This window comes from Setaria viridis, chromosome 3, assembly GCF_005286985.2.
Source record: "Setaria viridis chromosome 3, Setaria_viridis_v4.0, whole genome shotgun sequence".
Lineage (NCBI taxonomy): Eukaryota > Viridiplantae > Streptophyta > Magnoliopsida > Poales > Poaceae > Setaria > Setaria viridis.
The window spans coordinates 7,853,733-7,870,201 of NC_048265.2; the positions used below are offsets into that span (position 1 = coordinate 7,853,733).

General features: G+C 47.2%; 1 protein-coding gene across 1 annotated transcript; it reads left to right on the top strand.

Annotated features, from left to right (window-relative positions):
- Window positions 1-14,370: 14,370 nt before the first annotated feature.
- Window positions 14,371-16,205, top strand: LOC117847960 (salicylate carboxymethyltransferase). Its single transcript, XM_034729266.2, has 2 exons — window positions 14,371-15,002; window positions 15,129-16,205. The coding sequence occupies exons 1-2, from the start codon at window positions 14,499-14,501 to the stop codon at window positions 15,792-15,794; spliced, it is 1,170 nt and encodes a 389-aa protein (XP_034585157.1). The 5' UTR covers window positions 14,371-14,498; the 3' UTR covers window positions 15,795-16,205.
- The last annotated feature ends 264 nt before the right edge of the window (window positions 16,206-16,469 follow it).

The following is a 16,469-nucleotide window of genomic DNA, read 5'->3' on the forward strand; positions in this document are numbered from 1 at the left end:
TTTAAAAGAGTACATATCTATTTTCAAGTACTTGTTCGGGATACAGATTTCATCTCGATGTCACCAAGAGAGGCCATCCTGATGGTTTCAATTGTTGCATGGTGCAAATAGCACCAAATAGGGTAACTTTTGAGAGGACCGTCGTGGAGGTCTGGCTAGAGCAGCTTAAGGATCATGAGTAATTTGTGCCAGACTTATCATATTTTTGAATAAAGCAACTCGAGGAGGGAGAAGACAATGTGATTGTGACTACTGAGAGGCTTTGTCGGCTTAATCAACATGACATGGTATTGAATATTTTTTTTTATCATTCTTAACTTTAGTTATGTTACATCTTTTAACTTTCATCATGTTATTATCATCTTTTAGGATATATTTGGTACTACCAATGCGGCAGTGAGCTTTTGTGTGATTTTGGATCAAGTCTTGGAGGTGTTTGAGTTGACTTACATGGGTGGAAACCCGATATTCACCAGAGATTGGAAGTTCCAGGTTCATCTCACTTTCTATAGGCCACATCAGTTAATGTCTCCATTGTTCCAGATTTATAGTAGTGTATGTGACGGTCCATATGAAGCAAAGGAGAGTGCACTCATTTGTGCTCTAACTTATTTTGATGAAGTTCTAGTCTGGACAATTAGAGACCTTAACTATGTTCCATATCTAAGGAAGCGAGCTGGATTAGTATGAAATTAGTATGAAATATGTAACATGTATGATGTACCCCTACCCTTTTCTTATGGATTTGAACTTGTCCTCTCTAGGACCTTTAAGTATTGATGTACGAACTTGCACTATTATCAGAACTGGTTACATTGTATTGTGGCATGGATGTACCCCTACTCTTTCCTTATTGATGTAGGAACCGGTTATATAATTTTATTGCATATATAGTGTTCTTTGAGAGTTGAATCTAAATGGGTTGATTGAGAACAACATTTTAAAAATTTGACACAAAAATGGTATAAAATTTTGGCGGGAACGACATTTCCAGAGGTGGGTGATGGCGTCACCCGCCCTGGAAACGGCTTTATAGGGTGGTCCTTTTACCTGCTCCTGCAAATAGCTATTTGTAGCTATGAGCTAGGAGCATGCCGCCCCTGCAAATGCTATTTCAACCGCCCCTGGAAATCGTTTTTGTAGTAGTGACTATTTTGAGCATGTTGTTTACACACCTGGTATTGTTGGTAACTCTTATGTAGCCCGAATGGCTGTTGTACTTGTTAGTGTGTTCTAGTATATATAGCCATGGTACTAAGAACGCATGAATCTGGCTATTATGCAGCCCAACCACGTATCTGAATCATGTGGTGCTTGTATGATGCATGATTGGCTGTTCAACATGGCCCGATCACAATAAACACGCTTCCTTCCAAAATTCTTTTTTTTCCAATCATGCCCCTCCCTATCCCCGAGTTCTTCTATCAATCACAGTCCTCTGTAGTCCATTCTATTTTAATACTCTGATTGAATCACTCAACCATCATCTTCACATGTCACGACATGATCAAATTGAACGAGACACTTATCGCATTGTTGCTTTAGACAGCACCATTCCCCAAGACTCCAACACTGCTACCACCTAATTAACCATACAATGCAAATGCACCTTGATGTCGCTTCGTAACCCAGTCAGCAGGGCACTACTATAGGCCACTATCAAACTCCTGCAACTTGCTCGTGTCATTGCAGGCTCGTAACTCAAGCTCGCCTCAGCAGTGAAGCTCACCAACCAGTGGCGGATCCAGAAACGGGCTCCGCCCCGGACTAACTAATATAAGGCTTAAAATCTTACTAGCCATACACTATTAAATATAACATATTTTTCAAAGAGCACAATTCAACCAATAGACTCAAACAATACATAGAACATTGAAGGTAGAAAAGTACCAAATTAAGAGTCTTCCATGATAAAAAAAGAACCATACATGTCTTCATGAATTAACACCACTTCCACTTGTTCCGACGTCCTCAATTCTACATAAAAATTTTCAACATCTCAGCCCTATATAAAGCAAGATAACATTATGTATTGAAATAAACTAATACAAGTAAACAACACGCACCTTGAGCCCTCGTTTGGCAAATTCATCTTACGGTTTCTTAAGCCTTGAAAGCGCTTTAGAATTTTTTCATCTTCAATCGACACAAACAAATATCGCTCAATATAGCACATCATGCTACTATTCAACCAATCATCATTCATTTTATTTCTCCGTTCAGTCTTGATAATATTCATAGCAGAGAAGGCTCTTTCAACTGTTGTTGTTGCCACCGGCAAAATCAATGCAAGTTCAATAAGATGATACACCAAAGGAAAAGTTGTATCTCTTCCGGTCTGAACCATCTTCTCAGCAAGGTTACCAAGATCAATACAAGTGTCAAAATTATCATCATTTCTGACTTCATCAATGAATATACGAAGGTCACCCGCAAGCTTTATGCAATCATAATCACAGAAGTCATCTTTATAAATCTTAGCAAGCTCAACTAACTTCTGCACTTCAAAGTTGGCAAAAGAATCCCTCGGATCAAGACAAGCAACGCATCTCAAGAGTTGAGTTGATCTTTCTGGAAATCGATTGTTTAACTCACAATAAACTTGATCAATCACAACATTAAAAATTCCATGATGAAAATGATGGTAGTAACTCACTAATTTAGCACCACGACATCTCGAACGACCTCTAACTGGTATCATATCTTCCATATTAGGAATTTCTATGTTGTTGAGGAGGCAAAACTCCTTTACCTCTTCAAAAAGAGCATCCCAACCATTTTCCCTCATTTCATTCATATTTCTCATCACAGAGCCAATTAATCCTATTGCACGAACAATGTTTTGATCTTCATATTTTTCTTTTGCAAACATTGTGACAAGTCTTGAGTCATCCCCAGTACTCTAATCATAAGATGTAATATGAACACAAATTCAAATGACTCCATTCTTTGAATCAATCCAGAGGCTGTAGTTTTTTTCCCCATCAGTTCCATCTTCACTAATATTCTCTAACACCTCCAGTACAGAGGACCACATGATCATAAGACGTGCTAATGTTTTGTGATGTGTACCCCACCGTGTATCACCAGGCCTAGCAAGACTAGTTTCTTGGTTTTTCCCTCTCCCAGAAAAAATAACACTACTATCTAACTGCTCAACAAGCTTATCATGATGACTTTGAAGGAGTTGATCTTTCCTTTTGCAAGAAGCACTAACAACATTGATGATTGAAGTGACATAATTGAAGAAATCAAAAGTTGAGCCACAACACTTGGCTACAGAAACTACCACAAGCTGCAATTGATGAGCAAAACAGTGGATGTAAAAGGCATATGGGTTTTCGTTCAATACCAGTCTTTGTAACCCATGAAATTGTCCTCTCATATTTGAAGCTCCATCATATCCTTGCCCTCTAATCTTGGAAATAGATAGACCATATCTTCTAAGCATAGTATCCAATGCTTCTTTTAGTGAAGTTGATGTGGTGTCAGAAACATATTCAATGCCAAGAAACCTCTCAATCACACTTCCTTTATCATTGACAAACCTACAAGAGAAAAGAGAAAATAGTGTTACTTGAAAGCAACAAAACAAAACCAATGAAATAACCAAATAAAGAGAAGGTATATACCTCACAACCACAGCCATTTGTTCCTTAATAGATGCATCACGAGCCTCGTCGACAAGAACCGCAAAACAACGATCTCCTATTTCACTTTTAATTAACTCACTTGTCTCCTCTGCACAAGCCCTAGCCAAATCTTTCTGAACCATTGGACTACTCATTTGATTATTCCCTGGAGCATTTTCACCGGTCACAAGTGCAGCCTTAGGATCCTTCTTTCTGTACCATTCAAGCATCTCCATAAAGTTCCTTTTATTTCTTGATGTTTTAGACTCATCATGTCCACGAAAGGCTAGAGCTTGCAAAAGGAGAAATCTAGCAATGCCTAACATGATACTTAAACGAGCTTTATATGCCTCCTCTTCTGCTGCACTTGTAACAGTCCACACATGTTCAACACTTTGCCTCTGATTTTTGAAATCAAGTGCACGCTTTCTTGCATTATTATGAAAGCCATCAATTGATTGAGCATGTTCCTTGAAACAATTTTTTGTATTCTTCCAATTTCTAAACCCAATTTTGGTAAATGTATCATTAGTATGAAACCCAGCTTGTTGTGGCTTAAAGAGATAGCAATAAAAGCAATAAGCTGCATCCTTGGCTACACTGTACTCTAACCAATCAAATTGATCAAACCATGATCCAACAAATCCTCTTGATTGGCCTTTACCATCTTTTTTCATTTTTGGAAACTTATGACCAGCTGGCCTATATGGACCTATTTGTAGATATGCTCTCCTTGCCTCATCCCTAATGTCATGATGAAAATCATCAATTGGCTTTCTTTGTCCTGGATCAGCAACTATATCTCTCATATCAAGTTCAATCCGTGGTCTTTTTTGCTCAACCCGGCTCTCTATAGTTTCGGCACTACCACCACTCTTTGACGCATCTTTTTTAGCATAGTATTTCTCCATTCTAGCTTCTAAGGTATGAAATGTTGCAATTGCAAAGTAATACTCAAATACCAGTCTTGCACAATCGGTCAATGAAATGAAATATTCATGATTTTGCTAGTAGGCAGTAGCAATCAACAATCATAGATTCATAGAGCAAATTTTAAAAAAAAATAAACCTCAAGTCCTCAAACACTTCAGGCCTTCAGGCAGCCTACCTTCAGCCCTTCAGGCAGGGGCAGCCGGGCAAGGGCCAGGCGCCGCCGCGCCAGGGGGCTGGGCCGTTGGGCGCTGGGGGCCGGGCAGCCGCCAACCGGCGGGGGCAGGGGCAGATTTCGGGATTTGGGCGGGGGCGCGGCCGCACGGGGCCGGGCGGCCGGCGCCGCGTGATGGCGGAGCTGCGGAGGACCGGAGGAGTGCCGGTCGCCGGGCCACTAGTCAGCGGTCGCCCTGGCCTGGCGCGCGGCCGCGCGGGGAGCCGGGGACGGCGGCCGGCGGGGCGCCTGGGCCGCCGGCCGCAGGTGGCGGCGCGCGCGGCCTGGGCGGAGGCGCGGGCGCGGCGCAGCCGGAGGCCTGGAGCCCAGGACCAGCCGGCCGGCGCGGGTGGCGGCGCAGGTGGCGGCGCGGCGCAGCCAGACGGCGTGGGCGGGTGCAGTTCCTGGGCGGGTGGATTTGCGGATTGCGGTGTGGGAGCCGGCAGCCGGGAGTCGGGAGGGAGGCAGTCAGGGTCTCAGGGAGGCAGGGCGACGGGTGAGTCCGCGACCACGAGGGACCGAGGCCTGCGATGCGGCGCAACGAGCCAGCTAGGGCGACGCCGCGAGGCCCGCGACGGCCTGCTAGCCTACTGGGCTTTCTCCTTCTCGGGGTGGGCTAATAGGCTGATAGGCCTTTTTATGAAGCAATTTTCTACTGTTCATGGGTCTCGCCCCGGGCTGCAGCCGGGCAGCCCGGGGCCCAAATCCGCCCCTGTCACCAACATATCCCCCTTTCTAACCCATCGCCATAGCTCGAGCTCCTTTGTCTTGCTCGTGTTGCCGCTACTCCATTGTGGACAAGAAATTAAAGAAAAAGAAAACAAGATGGAAGACTAAAAGAGCAATTAATTACTCCATAAAACATAGACATTTGAATTAGTGAGCCACCTCCCAGTGTTTAGGATCTTCAAACCCGTAAAAGTTTGCTAATTATACGTGCTGAAAAAAAAAGGAAAGCAAAAACTCTATGCGTGCCAGGATTTAGCCACAACTTACCCCAAGTCAATATTACATGGTTACAGAGCTAATGACCTGTGCGCCCCCCCCCCCCCCCCCCCCCCCCCCCCCCGGCCCGCGCGCGCGCGTAAAGCCACAAAGTTCCTCCTCCAGCAAGTTTTGCAGGAACAGTGCGGCCATGTGTTTTGTGGTCCTTACTTCCTGCATGCTGCGCTGCATGTCTGCATAGAACACGTTGAAATTGCCTAAAAACTCATGCCACCTAGTAGTCCTTCCTCGGATTCGCTGAGGATCGGGGAGGAATACGACGGGCTCCATTATTGCCGCCTTGTTTTCAACGTTTGAGCACGTTTTTTTGCCGTGTCCTATGGCCATAGTAAGCACCCACCCTATCTACTCGATCGCTGCAAGAAATACAGTAACAAAACGATCTTCTCGCGCCGCGTGCATCGTGTTCTTATGTCCTCTGCAATATACTCCTTCCTTCCACACAAACTTAAGTCGTCACGTGCATCTGGTGCTGTACGCACGTGCGTGGAATGAAGCAACAGTGCGACGCTGGCCGACATTGCACCAGCAGCCATCTCCATCTTGGCCGACCCCTCTGTGGCTGCGGCTGCTGCTAGCTGTAAATAAAATGAATATATATAAAGGAGAAAAATTAAATATCCCTGTCCATGTCGATGGATGCGTCCATCCCATCCATTCATGCCGATGTAGCTGACCATGTCCACATACGCAGGAGTGGATCCAGCGGATAGCGCTCTATAGCGGGCTGAAACTCTTCTTCTTCCTCTTCCCCCACCTCCTCTCTCTTCCGCAGTCCCTTGGATCTGCCAGTGCACGTACGCACGCGTGACTGAGATCATTCCTCGATCAATTCACAAAGATCACCGGTTCCGGCTGACGTGGACGTGTATAGCAATTAGCAAAGATCATCGGGTGTCCGTATCGAGGTAGACGAGATTTTTTCTTGCACTGCTTCCTTATTGGTGCAAATCGATATGTCCGTCCGTATCGTGGCCCAGGTCATTCTCAGCTCGCTTGAAATCGCCCGCCAGTACCGGCTAGCTAGGATGCTAACCTGGCTGGCCGAGTAAACGCACACGATGCCCCCCAGATGGCTAGCGTACGTTCATTGATTAGAATTTCAAGTCCTCGTGTCCGCGGGCATGCATGTACTCGGCAGAGAAAACATCCACGCACATGGATCTTTGGTTGAGTTTTTAAACCCGCTGCAACTTCTCCAAAAAGTTAAAAACTAACCAAAGGGATTGGCTTCCACCCAAAGTCACAGCCTAAAACAGCTTTCTCCTAGGTATTTTTGACAGCAGCTAAGACCCTACTTCCACCGGCTGCGACTTCCAACTTTCCAAGAAAATTACCTACGCTACCACTCGTAAGTCACGTACCCTTCGTTTCTTTTCTTCCCCATCAGCTCTCGCTCGCTAGTTTCTCTCTCGTGGCAGCTCTCGCTCCCCACTCCGACGGCGCGTGCCCGACACTCCAGCGCCCCTCTCCGCCTCTCTCCACTCTCCTTCTCCTAGGCCGGCAGTGGCGCAACTCCTCCGGTCACTTCCTCCTCCTTCGCCATGTATTAGCACCCACGGAGGAGAGGACGAGAAGGGGAGGGAAGGGAGGAAACAGGCACTAGCCGCTGCTGCAGGCACCGCTTCGCCGTCGAGGTTCGTGAAAGTGCATCTAGACCCCTAAGTGGGTTTTGGTGAATTGAATGACAAAATGATTAAAGGACTAACTTGTTTGCTTAAGATTGGAGCAGGGTTTTATTCTCATATTTATGATGTGATATTGTCTCATAAGTTGAATATGTATTATATAGCTCACAATAAAAAAAAGCAAGCGAGTATGTGATCCCGTGATGCAATTATATAATCAATGACAAGCAAGGGTGAAGTAAAAATTGGGGATATATTTTATGGTTGATCTATAAGTCTCCAAATCATGTGATAGCTTGATTGACAACTAAAGGAATCATTAAGTTGAATAGTGATATTCACAAATGGATATTGCAAGACTTCATGTGCATATGATAAAAAGACATGAGCTTATGTGTTACATATTGGTCTTATTATTAGAAGTTTGCAATTCATGGGACATTCTTTATCAATCAAGAACAAGCATTTGAAGAGGATTTCAAATGGGATTTCATTGTTGGTGTCAAAAGCAAAGCTAAACTCAAAGTGGCAAGAATAGGTGAAGAAATAAACGACGTACTAGAGTGAGGGACTAAGCAAGCTTTGGTCAAGCGACGGCTTGGACTATGTGCATTTTGCTAAGGTGAAGTAGCTAGTATCCGAGAGTTTCGAAGTATCATATCTAAGCCTTACCGAGGGAAGCTATGCAATGCATCTAATCTATTGTGATTGATAAAATGGAGTGACTTAAGGATTCAATATATCTTATCATGAATGAGGGAAAATCTTAAGTCACTTGCTCAAGATGGATGTGCTCAAGATGATACCTATGTTGAGAGCCCTCAAGTGAATGCTGATCAAAGTATGGTATCGATAAAAACTTACAAGCTCAAGTGGATGATATAGTGTTTATATTTATTCTTGAATCTATGTATGTCGTACTATCAAGAAGGATGCAACATTAGCTAATTGACAACACCAAAAGTGCTCTTAGTTGACCTATGTGAGATTGGCCTTGAGAAAACCCTTGAGTTAGTTAACTGTCCCGGCTTAGCTAACTTAAGTCGGTTCATCCAGTAGGTGGATCGAGAAAGTGTCTTAGAAGGTTTTCTGACTAACTCAACCAAACTGGTCTGGGGATTCAGGGCGCCAATGGCTAGTTTTACAAACTAGACCAGTCTGGAAACCGGTCTCACCGGTTTGAGCAGCTCTAAAAACTAGTTTCTGGTGTGTGGGGGTATTTATACCCCTTGGTCCCCTCCTTGAGGGGCTGCTGGTTACACACTCATTTGACATCATCTAGTGACCAGAAAAGCTCTCCCCAACCTCTCTTTGTGAGACTTGAGTGATTCTTGAGAAATTTTTGAGTTGGGTTGAGAGAGTGATCTTGCGTGAGCATTAGTGTGCTGAGAAGAGCAATCCATAGCTTGAGCACTTGTGGTTCGCATCAAGAAAGGTTTTGAAGCATTTGTTACTCCTGGAGGTGTGCCTCCTAGATGGTTAGGTGTCGCCAGCTAGCTCCCAAGGTGTGGTGAGCAGCGGCAAGTTTGTGAGGGCTGCGATCTTGCATCCACAAGGAAAAAAATCATCTAGTGGAGATGGGAAAAGTGGTTGAAAGAGACCTGGCTTGTTGGAAGTGAGTTGAGAGAGACTCGTATTCCAATAAGCTACTCAACGGAGACGTAGGATTCATTCGGTGAATCTAAACTTCAAATAAATAAATTCTCGTGTCTTCCGCTTAGATCTACTTGGGTGTGCTTGTCTTGTGTGCAGGGACTATTTTATCCTGCCAGATATCATCAACAGAAGTCACTCTCAAAGTTCAATTGGTGCTACAAGTCAAGGAGGAACACGAGGACACGAGCAGAACTTGGTGCATGCTCTGCCCTGAACCAGTCTGACCGATCCAAGCAATCGGTCTGAGCGGTTTGACCTGAGCAGTGCTGCTAAGTGGGATGAAGTTTTATAAATTGGTCAACTCGTCAATTTACCCGTCTAGCGACATCTCGATCCTTTCAATCCGTGGCATCCCCTTCAAGACCACCTTGCCACATGCTTCCCGGGCTCCGACGACGGTGCAGCCCCTCTTCGACGACCACCCCTTCGGGGCGGAGCTCAGGTGGTGAGGTAACTTCGAATGGTAGCGATTTGGTTTTGGTGGCTGGAGCCGATGGAATTCGGCTGGCGGAGGAGCTTCAGGCTGTGAGGCAATGGTGGCAGGGAAAACTCAAATCCCCGACCGGGAAGTGCTCGGTGGGGCCTCGGTTGGCAAGCGTGAGCGCAGGAAAGGGCTGCGATGATCGGCGAGCACGGGATGGGGCCACTGCGGTAGGCAGGCGTAGCGACTTGACCACGGCGGTCGGCGAGTGTGAGCGGCGGGAAGGGTGCCGCGGCCGGCGAGGATGGGCGTGGGGAAGCATGTCGCAGCCGGTAGGTTGCGAGACGGGGCGCCGCCGGTGTGAGTGGAGATGGTGCCGACCGGGGGCAGGATGTGCTGCCCTGGTGGCCGGCGGCTCTTGCTCGCCAGCGCAGGACAGCCCTCTTCGGCCCCGCTCGTCCCTACCTCCCCCACCACCAACCCACGCTAGCAGCAGCAGGGGCCGGCGGCAGTCCGCCCCTGCCCGGCGCAGCACCACATCGGGTCACCACCATTGGCAGCGCGCCCTGCTACTGCCAAACCGCTCCATAGCTTTTGGCCGTGAGAGAAGAAAATGGAGGGGATTACGGGAGAGAGGTAGGAGATGGATGACGGGATATGCAGATAAGGACGCCAAAGAAGTGAAGAGATAAGGGTGTAGTACTTAAAAAATAAAAAGAATAAAATACTGAATATGCTCTTATAAAATTATATAAATATACTAGTCTCAAAATGTAACTACAAAATATGTTTTCGTTAACGTTGATATGTTAACGGTGGATGCAAAATTTAAAAAAAATAAATTTTCCTTTCTAAAATGGTCATTTACAAGTAAATTAGTGAACAACATAGTGTGGGCATTACAGATATTTCTTACCAAACCTGCAGTTTCACAACTGTTTCAACCAAACGGCTTTCAGTTTTTCCATAGCTCACAGCCCACAACAGCTTTTCCATAGCTCACAGTCCAACCAAGTACACCTTAAAGCCACCAGGTTCAACGTTCAGCTCATGATAAGCAAGATCGAACTACAATGTCAATAATCAATGCCTAAATGAGAATAAAATAAAATGACAAGGTTGGCAGCGCGTCGTGAGAGGGCGAGACCGCAGGAGGCAGGTGGCCATGCGACGCGTCGCAAGTGGTAGGCGGGCGGGAGCGGGACCGAGGCCGAGCGCCAGAGGGCTGAGCGTGTCGCGTCGTGCGGTCACGGTCGCACACTTGCACTCGTACCTCGAGCGTTCCCTCACGATTCACGAAGCTGCGACGAGGCTTGACGAGGGGCTCGGACGCAGGACACTCGGTACTTTGGTCGCTCAATCCAGATGCACCGCCGCCACGCTTCTGGATCGGTGGGAGTGAGACTGAGTTAAGGTTAAGGCTTGTCTGGCAGGGCTGTGGGCGTGGCTGAAACGGCTCCGGCTGCGGCTCCTCTGATGAAGTAGCTTTTCTAGTGGAGCTGAAGCTAAAAAGTATTTGGCAAAACGACTTCTCCTGTATTTTTAGAAATAGATATAAGAGGTCAAATGTTATATATGCCCTTAGCTGTGTGGCTGTGTCAAAATGTTCAAATGAGATTTCATATGAAATTAAAAAGATTAGTAAATAAATTATTAAATATAATTATAAATTAACCCTTTCTTTTTATTTACATAGGTACCCTCTTTTTTCAGTTTTTCACCGAGCTTTTTTTTTGCACCGCATTCTTTTCTTCTTTTTTACCGTGTCCTTTTCCATCGTATCTTTGTTTTTTACCGGTCTTATCTTCTCCCATGACCAACGCTCCTCGATTTCTTCCTATCTCCATCAACAGGGCCCTCTCGTTGACCCGTCACTCTGCCATGCTCGACGCGTCGCTCCCCTGTCGCAAGGCCGCAGGCCCTCTCGCTGACCTGCTCCGGTCGCGCTGACTGCTCCAACCCAAGGCGCCGTCCCCTCGCCGTCTCGTTCTGGCTCCTGCACACCACTTCCTCGCAGCCCAACTCTGCTCCGGCCTGGGGCGTCGTTCCCCCGCCGCGCCGCTCCGATCCGACGAGTGGTATTTTGATTGTAGTATATATGAGTTTAAGGGGTAATTTGTCCTTATGCATGCGGGGACAGAGGAGAAGCTGCAGGGAGCCAATTTTTTTTCTCCCGCACCATGCGACGATTCCTCTCAGCGGGATCTGGGGGCTCCTCCCAGAGCTTTTTTTTCTGTTGCCATTTTGTCGTACATACATCTATGGGCCCACCAAAATATAGGGTTGGATACCTAGATGTATTTGACATGTAAGTTATGGCGCACAACGGCGTACTCTACGTGGCAAGATAGGAACTAGTCGAGAATTAAAAAAGTACTCGTAGCAATGAGAGTAGGACTTGTCTATTCGAATCCGACTAGTATTCTTATAAATCAACCGACCTATAACCCTGCCCCAGCAATATCAGACGAGGCAGGGACCCCCTCCAAAGCAATTCAATCCAACCAATACACAAGACTTAGGATATTACGCAATCTAGCGGCCCGAACTTGTCTAAATCGTGTGTCTATGTTCACCTTCGTGTTCCTGATCTCGGCGAGCCCCACAAACCAAACAGTACCTCGAGCACCCCCCTCGGTAGGTTGTCAGATCTAAACACTGACAGCTGGCGCGCCAGTTAGGGGCTCTGACTGAGAATCCATTAGCGAACTCGATGGTCCAAGTCATCATCAAGTCAATTGTCGCATTCGAAATGGGCGCAACGTTCATCTTCAGCTCCTGGATTTGCATCGCAGACGGCACTGGAAACTTCCATCGCCACATTGCGTCGGCCTCAAAGAAGAAGCAGCAAGACATCAAGCTCCAGCGTCAAACTCTGGAGGATCTCGTCAAGAAATTCGACAAATTTTCAATTTCTGACTTAGTCAAAGGTTAGGGGAACGAATCCGAGTACAACTCGACTTCTCCCTCTAGTCGGATTGACTTTCACGAGCCGGCGCATAAGCCATCATGTGAGTTGGACTACTACTCGAGTCGATTCCTGTTCGAACTCCGCAACGCAACCATGGCTTATTAGGCGGTCATGTCTAGATCACAATCCGAAACAGATACGATCGAGGACCTCGACTACTACTTGGACCTAGACGAGGAGACCCCTTATCAGGTCCGTAGCAGGGCCTGGTAAGCACATCGACACCACAAGGCAGATTTGTCTACTAGCCCAACATGAAGCCACCTGCTCTTGCCAAGGACAATGATTCACGCCTCATCACCTACCTCGATACCCTCCCATACCAGGAAGGAGCTCCTCTGTCGCCCATCTACAAAGAAGGCAGCTCTACAAAGGTCATCACTTCAAGCTTGGGAAGCTACTCTCTAGAATGAGAACTCTTCACTCTCGTCGCTGCACAAGAAAGCGAAGAAGAGGAGCAACGGGATAGAAATCCGCAGCATGAACATCACTTGAATGATGTCTCGCAAGATGAGCTCACCGCCAACTGGTTTGAAACACCAACCGGGATAAAAGACCCCCCCCCAATTTTATCCCGGTTTGTAATACCAACCGGGATAAAATGGGGTCTTTTATCCCGGTTGGTGTTTCAAATCGGGATAAAAGGGTCCCCAACGGGGTGGCTGGAAAAATCCCTCGAACCCTTTTATCCCAGTTTGTAATACCAACCGGGATAAAAGGGGGTCTTTTATCCCGGTTGGTGTTTCCAACCGGGATAAAAGGGTCCCCACGAGTTAATACAAAAGGATTGCATCCCCTATATAGTCAGATGTGATGTGCAGGTGGGATGGCAAGGAATCTACACGCGAGGCTGGAGGTTGTGGGTTCTCGAATCCCATGCAGCGCGCACGCGCATATTTCGTATGAAAAATCGCGTGACTTGTGACTTGCGACGGGGGGCCCTTTCAGGATTATTTTTTTGGAGCGCCTGGCATGGTGACCTATTTTATCCCGGTTGGTACGGTTGGTATTACCAACTGGGATAAAAGGAGGTCTTTAGTCCTGGTTGAGTGACCCGGACAAAAGATCCCCTTTTGTCCCGTTTATCCCAGATGAATTTTCGAAAGATTTGCATCCTACTAACCGGGACTAATACCAAGTTCTCTACCAGTGTTCACGCCCGGCAGACCTATAAATATTCGCGATTTTTTTAGCTCACTTCTCATCTCATCATCGATCACAGGCAGTATTTTTTAAAGAGGTTACTTCAAAAAAAAGAAAAGAAAATAAAATAAAAAAACGGGTTGAAAAACCCATGCGTTTACGGACGTGGATATCCCAGTCCCACTAAACTTTACCGAGCAAACATCCACGCACATGGATCACGGGGATGCAGACGGCAGACGGTGACGCCAACCTTTTGGAAGTGGCAAGACAGTGGCACAGGCACGGCCACTTGTCACTCTTTCTTCTCTTAAGAGCAAGTATATTGGTGTCGTCTAATAAACGATCTTATGCATGACACGTAATCTTGAGACGATTTAACAGGCAACCTGTACAATGGGTTATCTTATAAGTTGTCTGGTAGTGGTATATACTTCCTTAATTTGTGCATAAGAAAAATAAAATATTATGAGTTGCATAGCAACAATAACTCGTATAATGGTTGTTAAGTTGTCTTGTAGTCCTACAATTTAGCTCATGAGGTGGTTGTTTCATGAAGCAACGACCTTTTTCTCTCTCCTCGCTCTCTCTCCTTCATATCATCAAAAATTCTACGTGGCACTGCATGAGACGACCTATGAGACCGCTGACGTGTAGCAATGCACTTACCCTTGTGGACGGAGGAGTGTCATCAATCACTTCATTACGGTAGTAGTATCACCCATATCCATGCCTTCCTTCGCGCCCGGCCGGCCTATAAATATTCGCGATTTTTTTAGTTCACTTCTCATCTCATCATCGATCACCGGCAGTATTTTTTTAAGGTCACTCCGAGAAAAAAAGAAAATAAAAGAAGGCTTTATTTTTTACGACCTGCAGTAGCAGAGAGTAGTAAATAATGGAGGACGAGGTGGCGGTGCTGCTGGCCAACAGGTCGTCGGCGTCGTCGGCGATCGTGCGCATGAACAGCAGCGGTGAGGGCAACATGAGCTACGCCAACAACTCCGACTTCCAGCAGGGGATCGCCTCCGCCACCAGGAAGGCGAGGCGGGACATGGCCGCCGCGCTGTACCGCGCCCTGGGCCGCCCGGCCACCCTGGCCATCGCCGACCTGGGCTGCGCCACGGGGCCCAACGCGCTGCTCATGGTGTCCGACGCCGTCGAGGCCGTGCTGGCGGAGAACAGTAAGGGCGGCGGGGAGGCGCCGCCCCAGCTGCACGTCTTCCTCAACGACCTCCCCGCCAACGACTTCAACGCCGTCTTCCGGCTGCTGCCGTCGTCGCCGCTCGCCAGCGCCGGCTGCCTCGTCTCCGCCTGGCCGGGCTCCTTCTACGGCCGCCTCTTCCCGGATGCCAGCCTCGACTACGTCGTCTCCTCCTCCAGTCTCCATTTCCTCTCCAAGGTCTTGCATTCCTTGCTTCTATCATGCATGCTGGCTACTCATGGTCTCATGCACTACTGGTGCATGGAAAATTTATTTCAAGGAAAAAAGAATCCATGCATGATATATTATAATCAATGCATGCAGGCGCCGTCGATGGCGACGGAGCATCTCAACCGGGGGCGAGTGTTCGTGTCGGCGTCCGGCCCGGCGGCGGCGCTGGAGGCATACCGGGCGCAGTTCCACGCCGACTTCCTCGCCTTCCTCGGCTGCCGCGCCGCCGAGACGAGGCCCCGGGGCCTGCTCCTCCTCACCTTCGTCGCCAGGAGGGGCGCGCGCCCCACCGCGCACGACTGCTACCTCTGGGACCTCCTCGCCGACGCGCTCATGGACATGGCCGCCGCCGGCCTCGTCGACGAGGACCGGGTCCACTCCTTCAACGCGCCCTACTACGCGCCCTGCCCCGACGACCTCGCCAGGGTCGTCGCCAAGGAGGGCTCCTTCGCCGTCCGGACCATGCAGCTCTTCGACATCACGCGCCGCCGCCTGTTCCGCCCCACCGCATCTCTCCCGGCTAGTAATAAGTTACGCGACGACGACGAAGAGCTGCCGCAGTGGATGGCCGGGGAGACGGCGGGCACTGTCAGGGCAGTCGTGGAGCCCATGCTGCGGACTCACTTCGGCTGGGCCGCCATGGACGGGCTCTTCTGCAGGTACCGCCTCCTGCTCGAGGCATACTACCGCAGCAAGGCCACCAAGAACAAGGACGACATCACCAACGTCTTCCTCGTCCTGGAGAAGAAACAACGTTAACTAGCTCACCCTCCGGTTTCCCTACATGCATCTTAGTTACCCCGATGATGCACGGCTACGTACCCCTTTCCTTTCATTCGCCATGCATGTGTCGTCAAATTAAAGTATGATACATATTTTTCAAAACAGTGTATCAAGGTTATTTAAATTATGTTAAGTATATTGTCGGATTTGTCTCTATAAAAAAGATTTCTTACAGTTTTTATCACGGCCGGCCGGGGGAGGTACTTAGGGTAAGAACCGTTCATCAGGTTAATTGATTATAAACTAGCATAATTGTAAACTAGCATCAGCATACTTTCTCCATCGCACTGATGAGAAGATGATTTATTGATTATAAACCCCATGTTTTCCAATCACCCTTTTGATTGACATTATTGAATTTTGTATCGACGTGTTTGATTGATTTAATCTATCTATCTATTTATCTATGATCTTAATATGGGAGTGTTAAAAAAAATGCTAGCGAAGAGAGGGGCTAGAAATTAAAAATACATTATACTATGTTGATTTTTGTGAACATCTAACAATTCACATTAAACTAAAAATCCATGATTGTTACAATTAATAAATAGCTATATTTAAAATTATATAAAACATTTACCTAAACAAAGAGTCCATGTTAAATCTATATCGAAATTGAGGTCAATTTATACCCAGACTTGTACTCCCACC

Excerpts from the sequence above, each read along its gene's own strand:
- LOC117847960 (XM_034729266.2), top strand. The coding sequence starts at position 14,499 with ATGGAGGACGAGGTGGCGGTGCTGCTGGCCAACAGGTCGTCGGCGTCG. Across the intron at positions 15,003-15,128 it reads GTCTCCATTTCCTCTCCAAG|GCGCCGTCGATGGCGACGGA; the intron begins GTCTTGCATTCC and ends CAATGCATGCAG.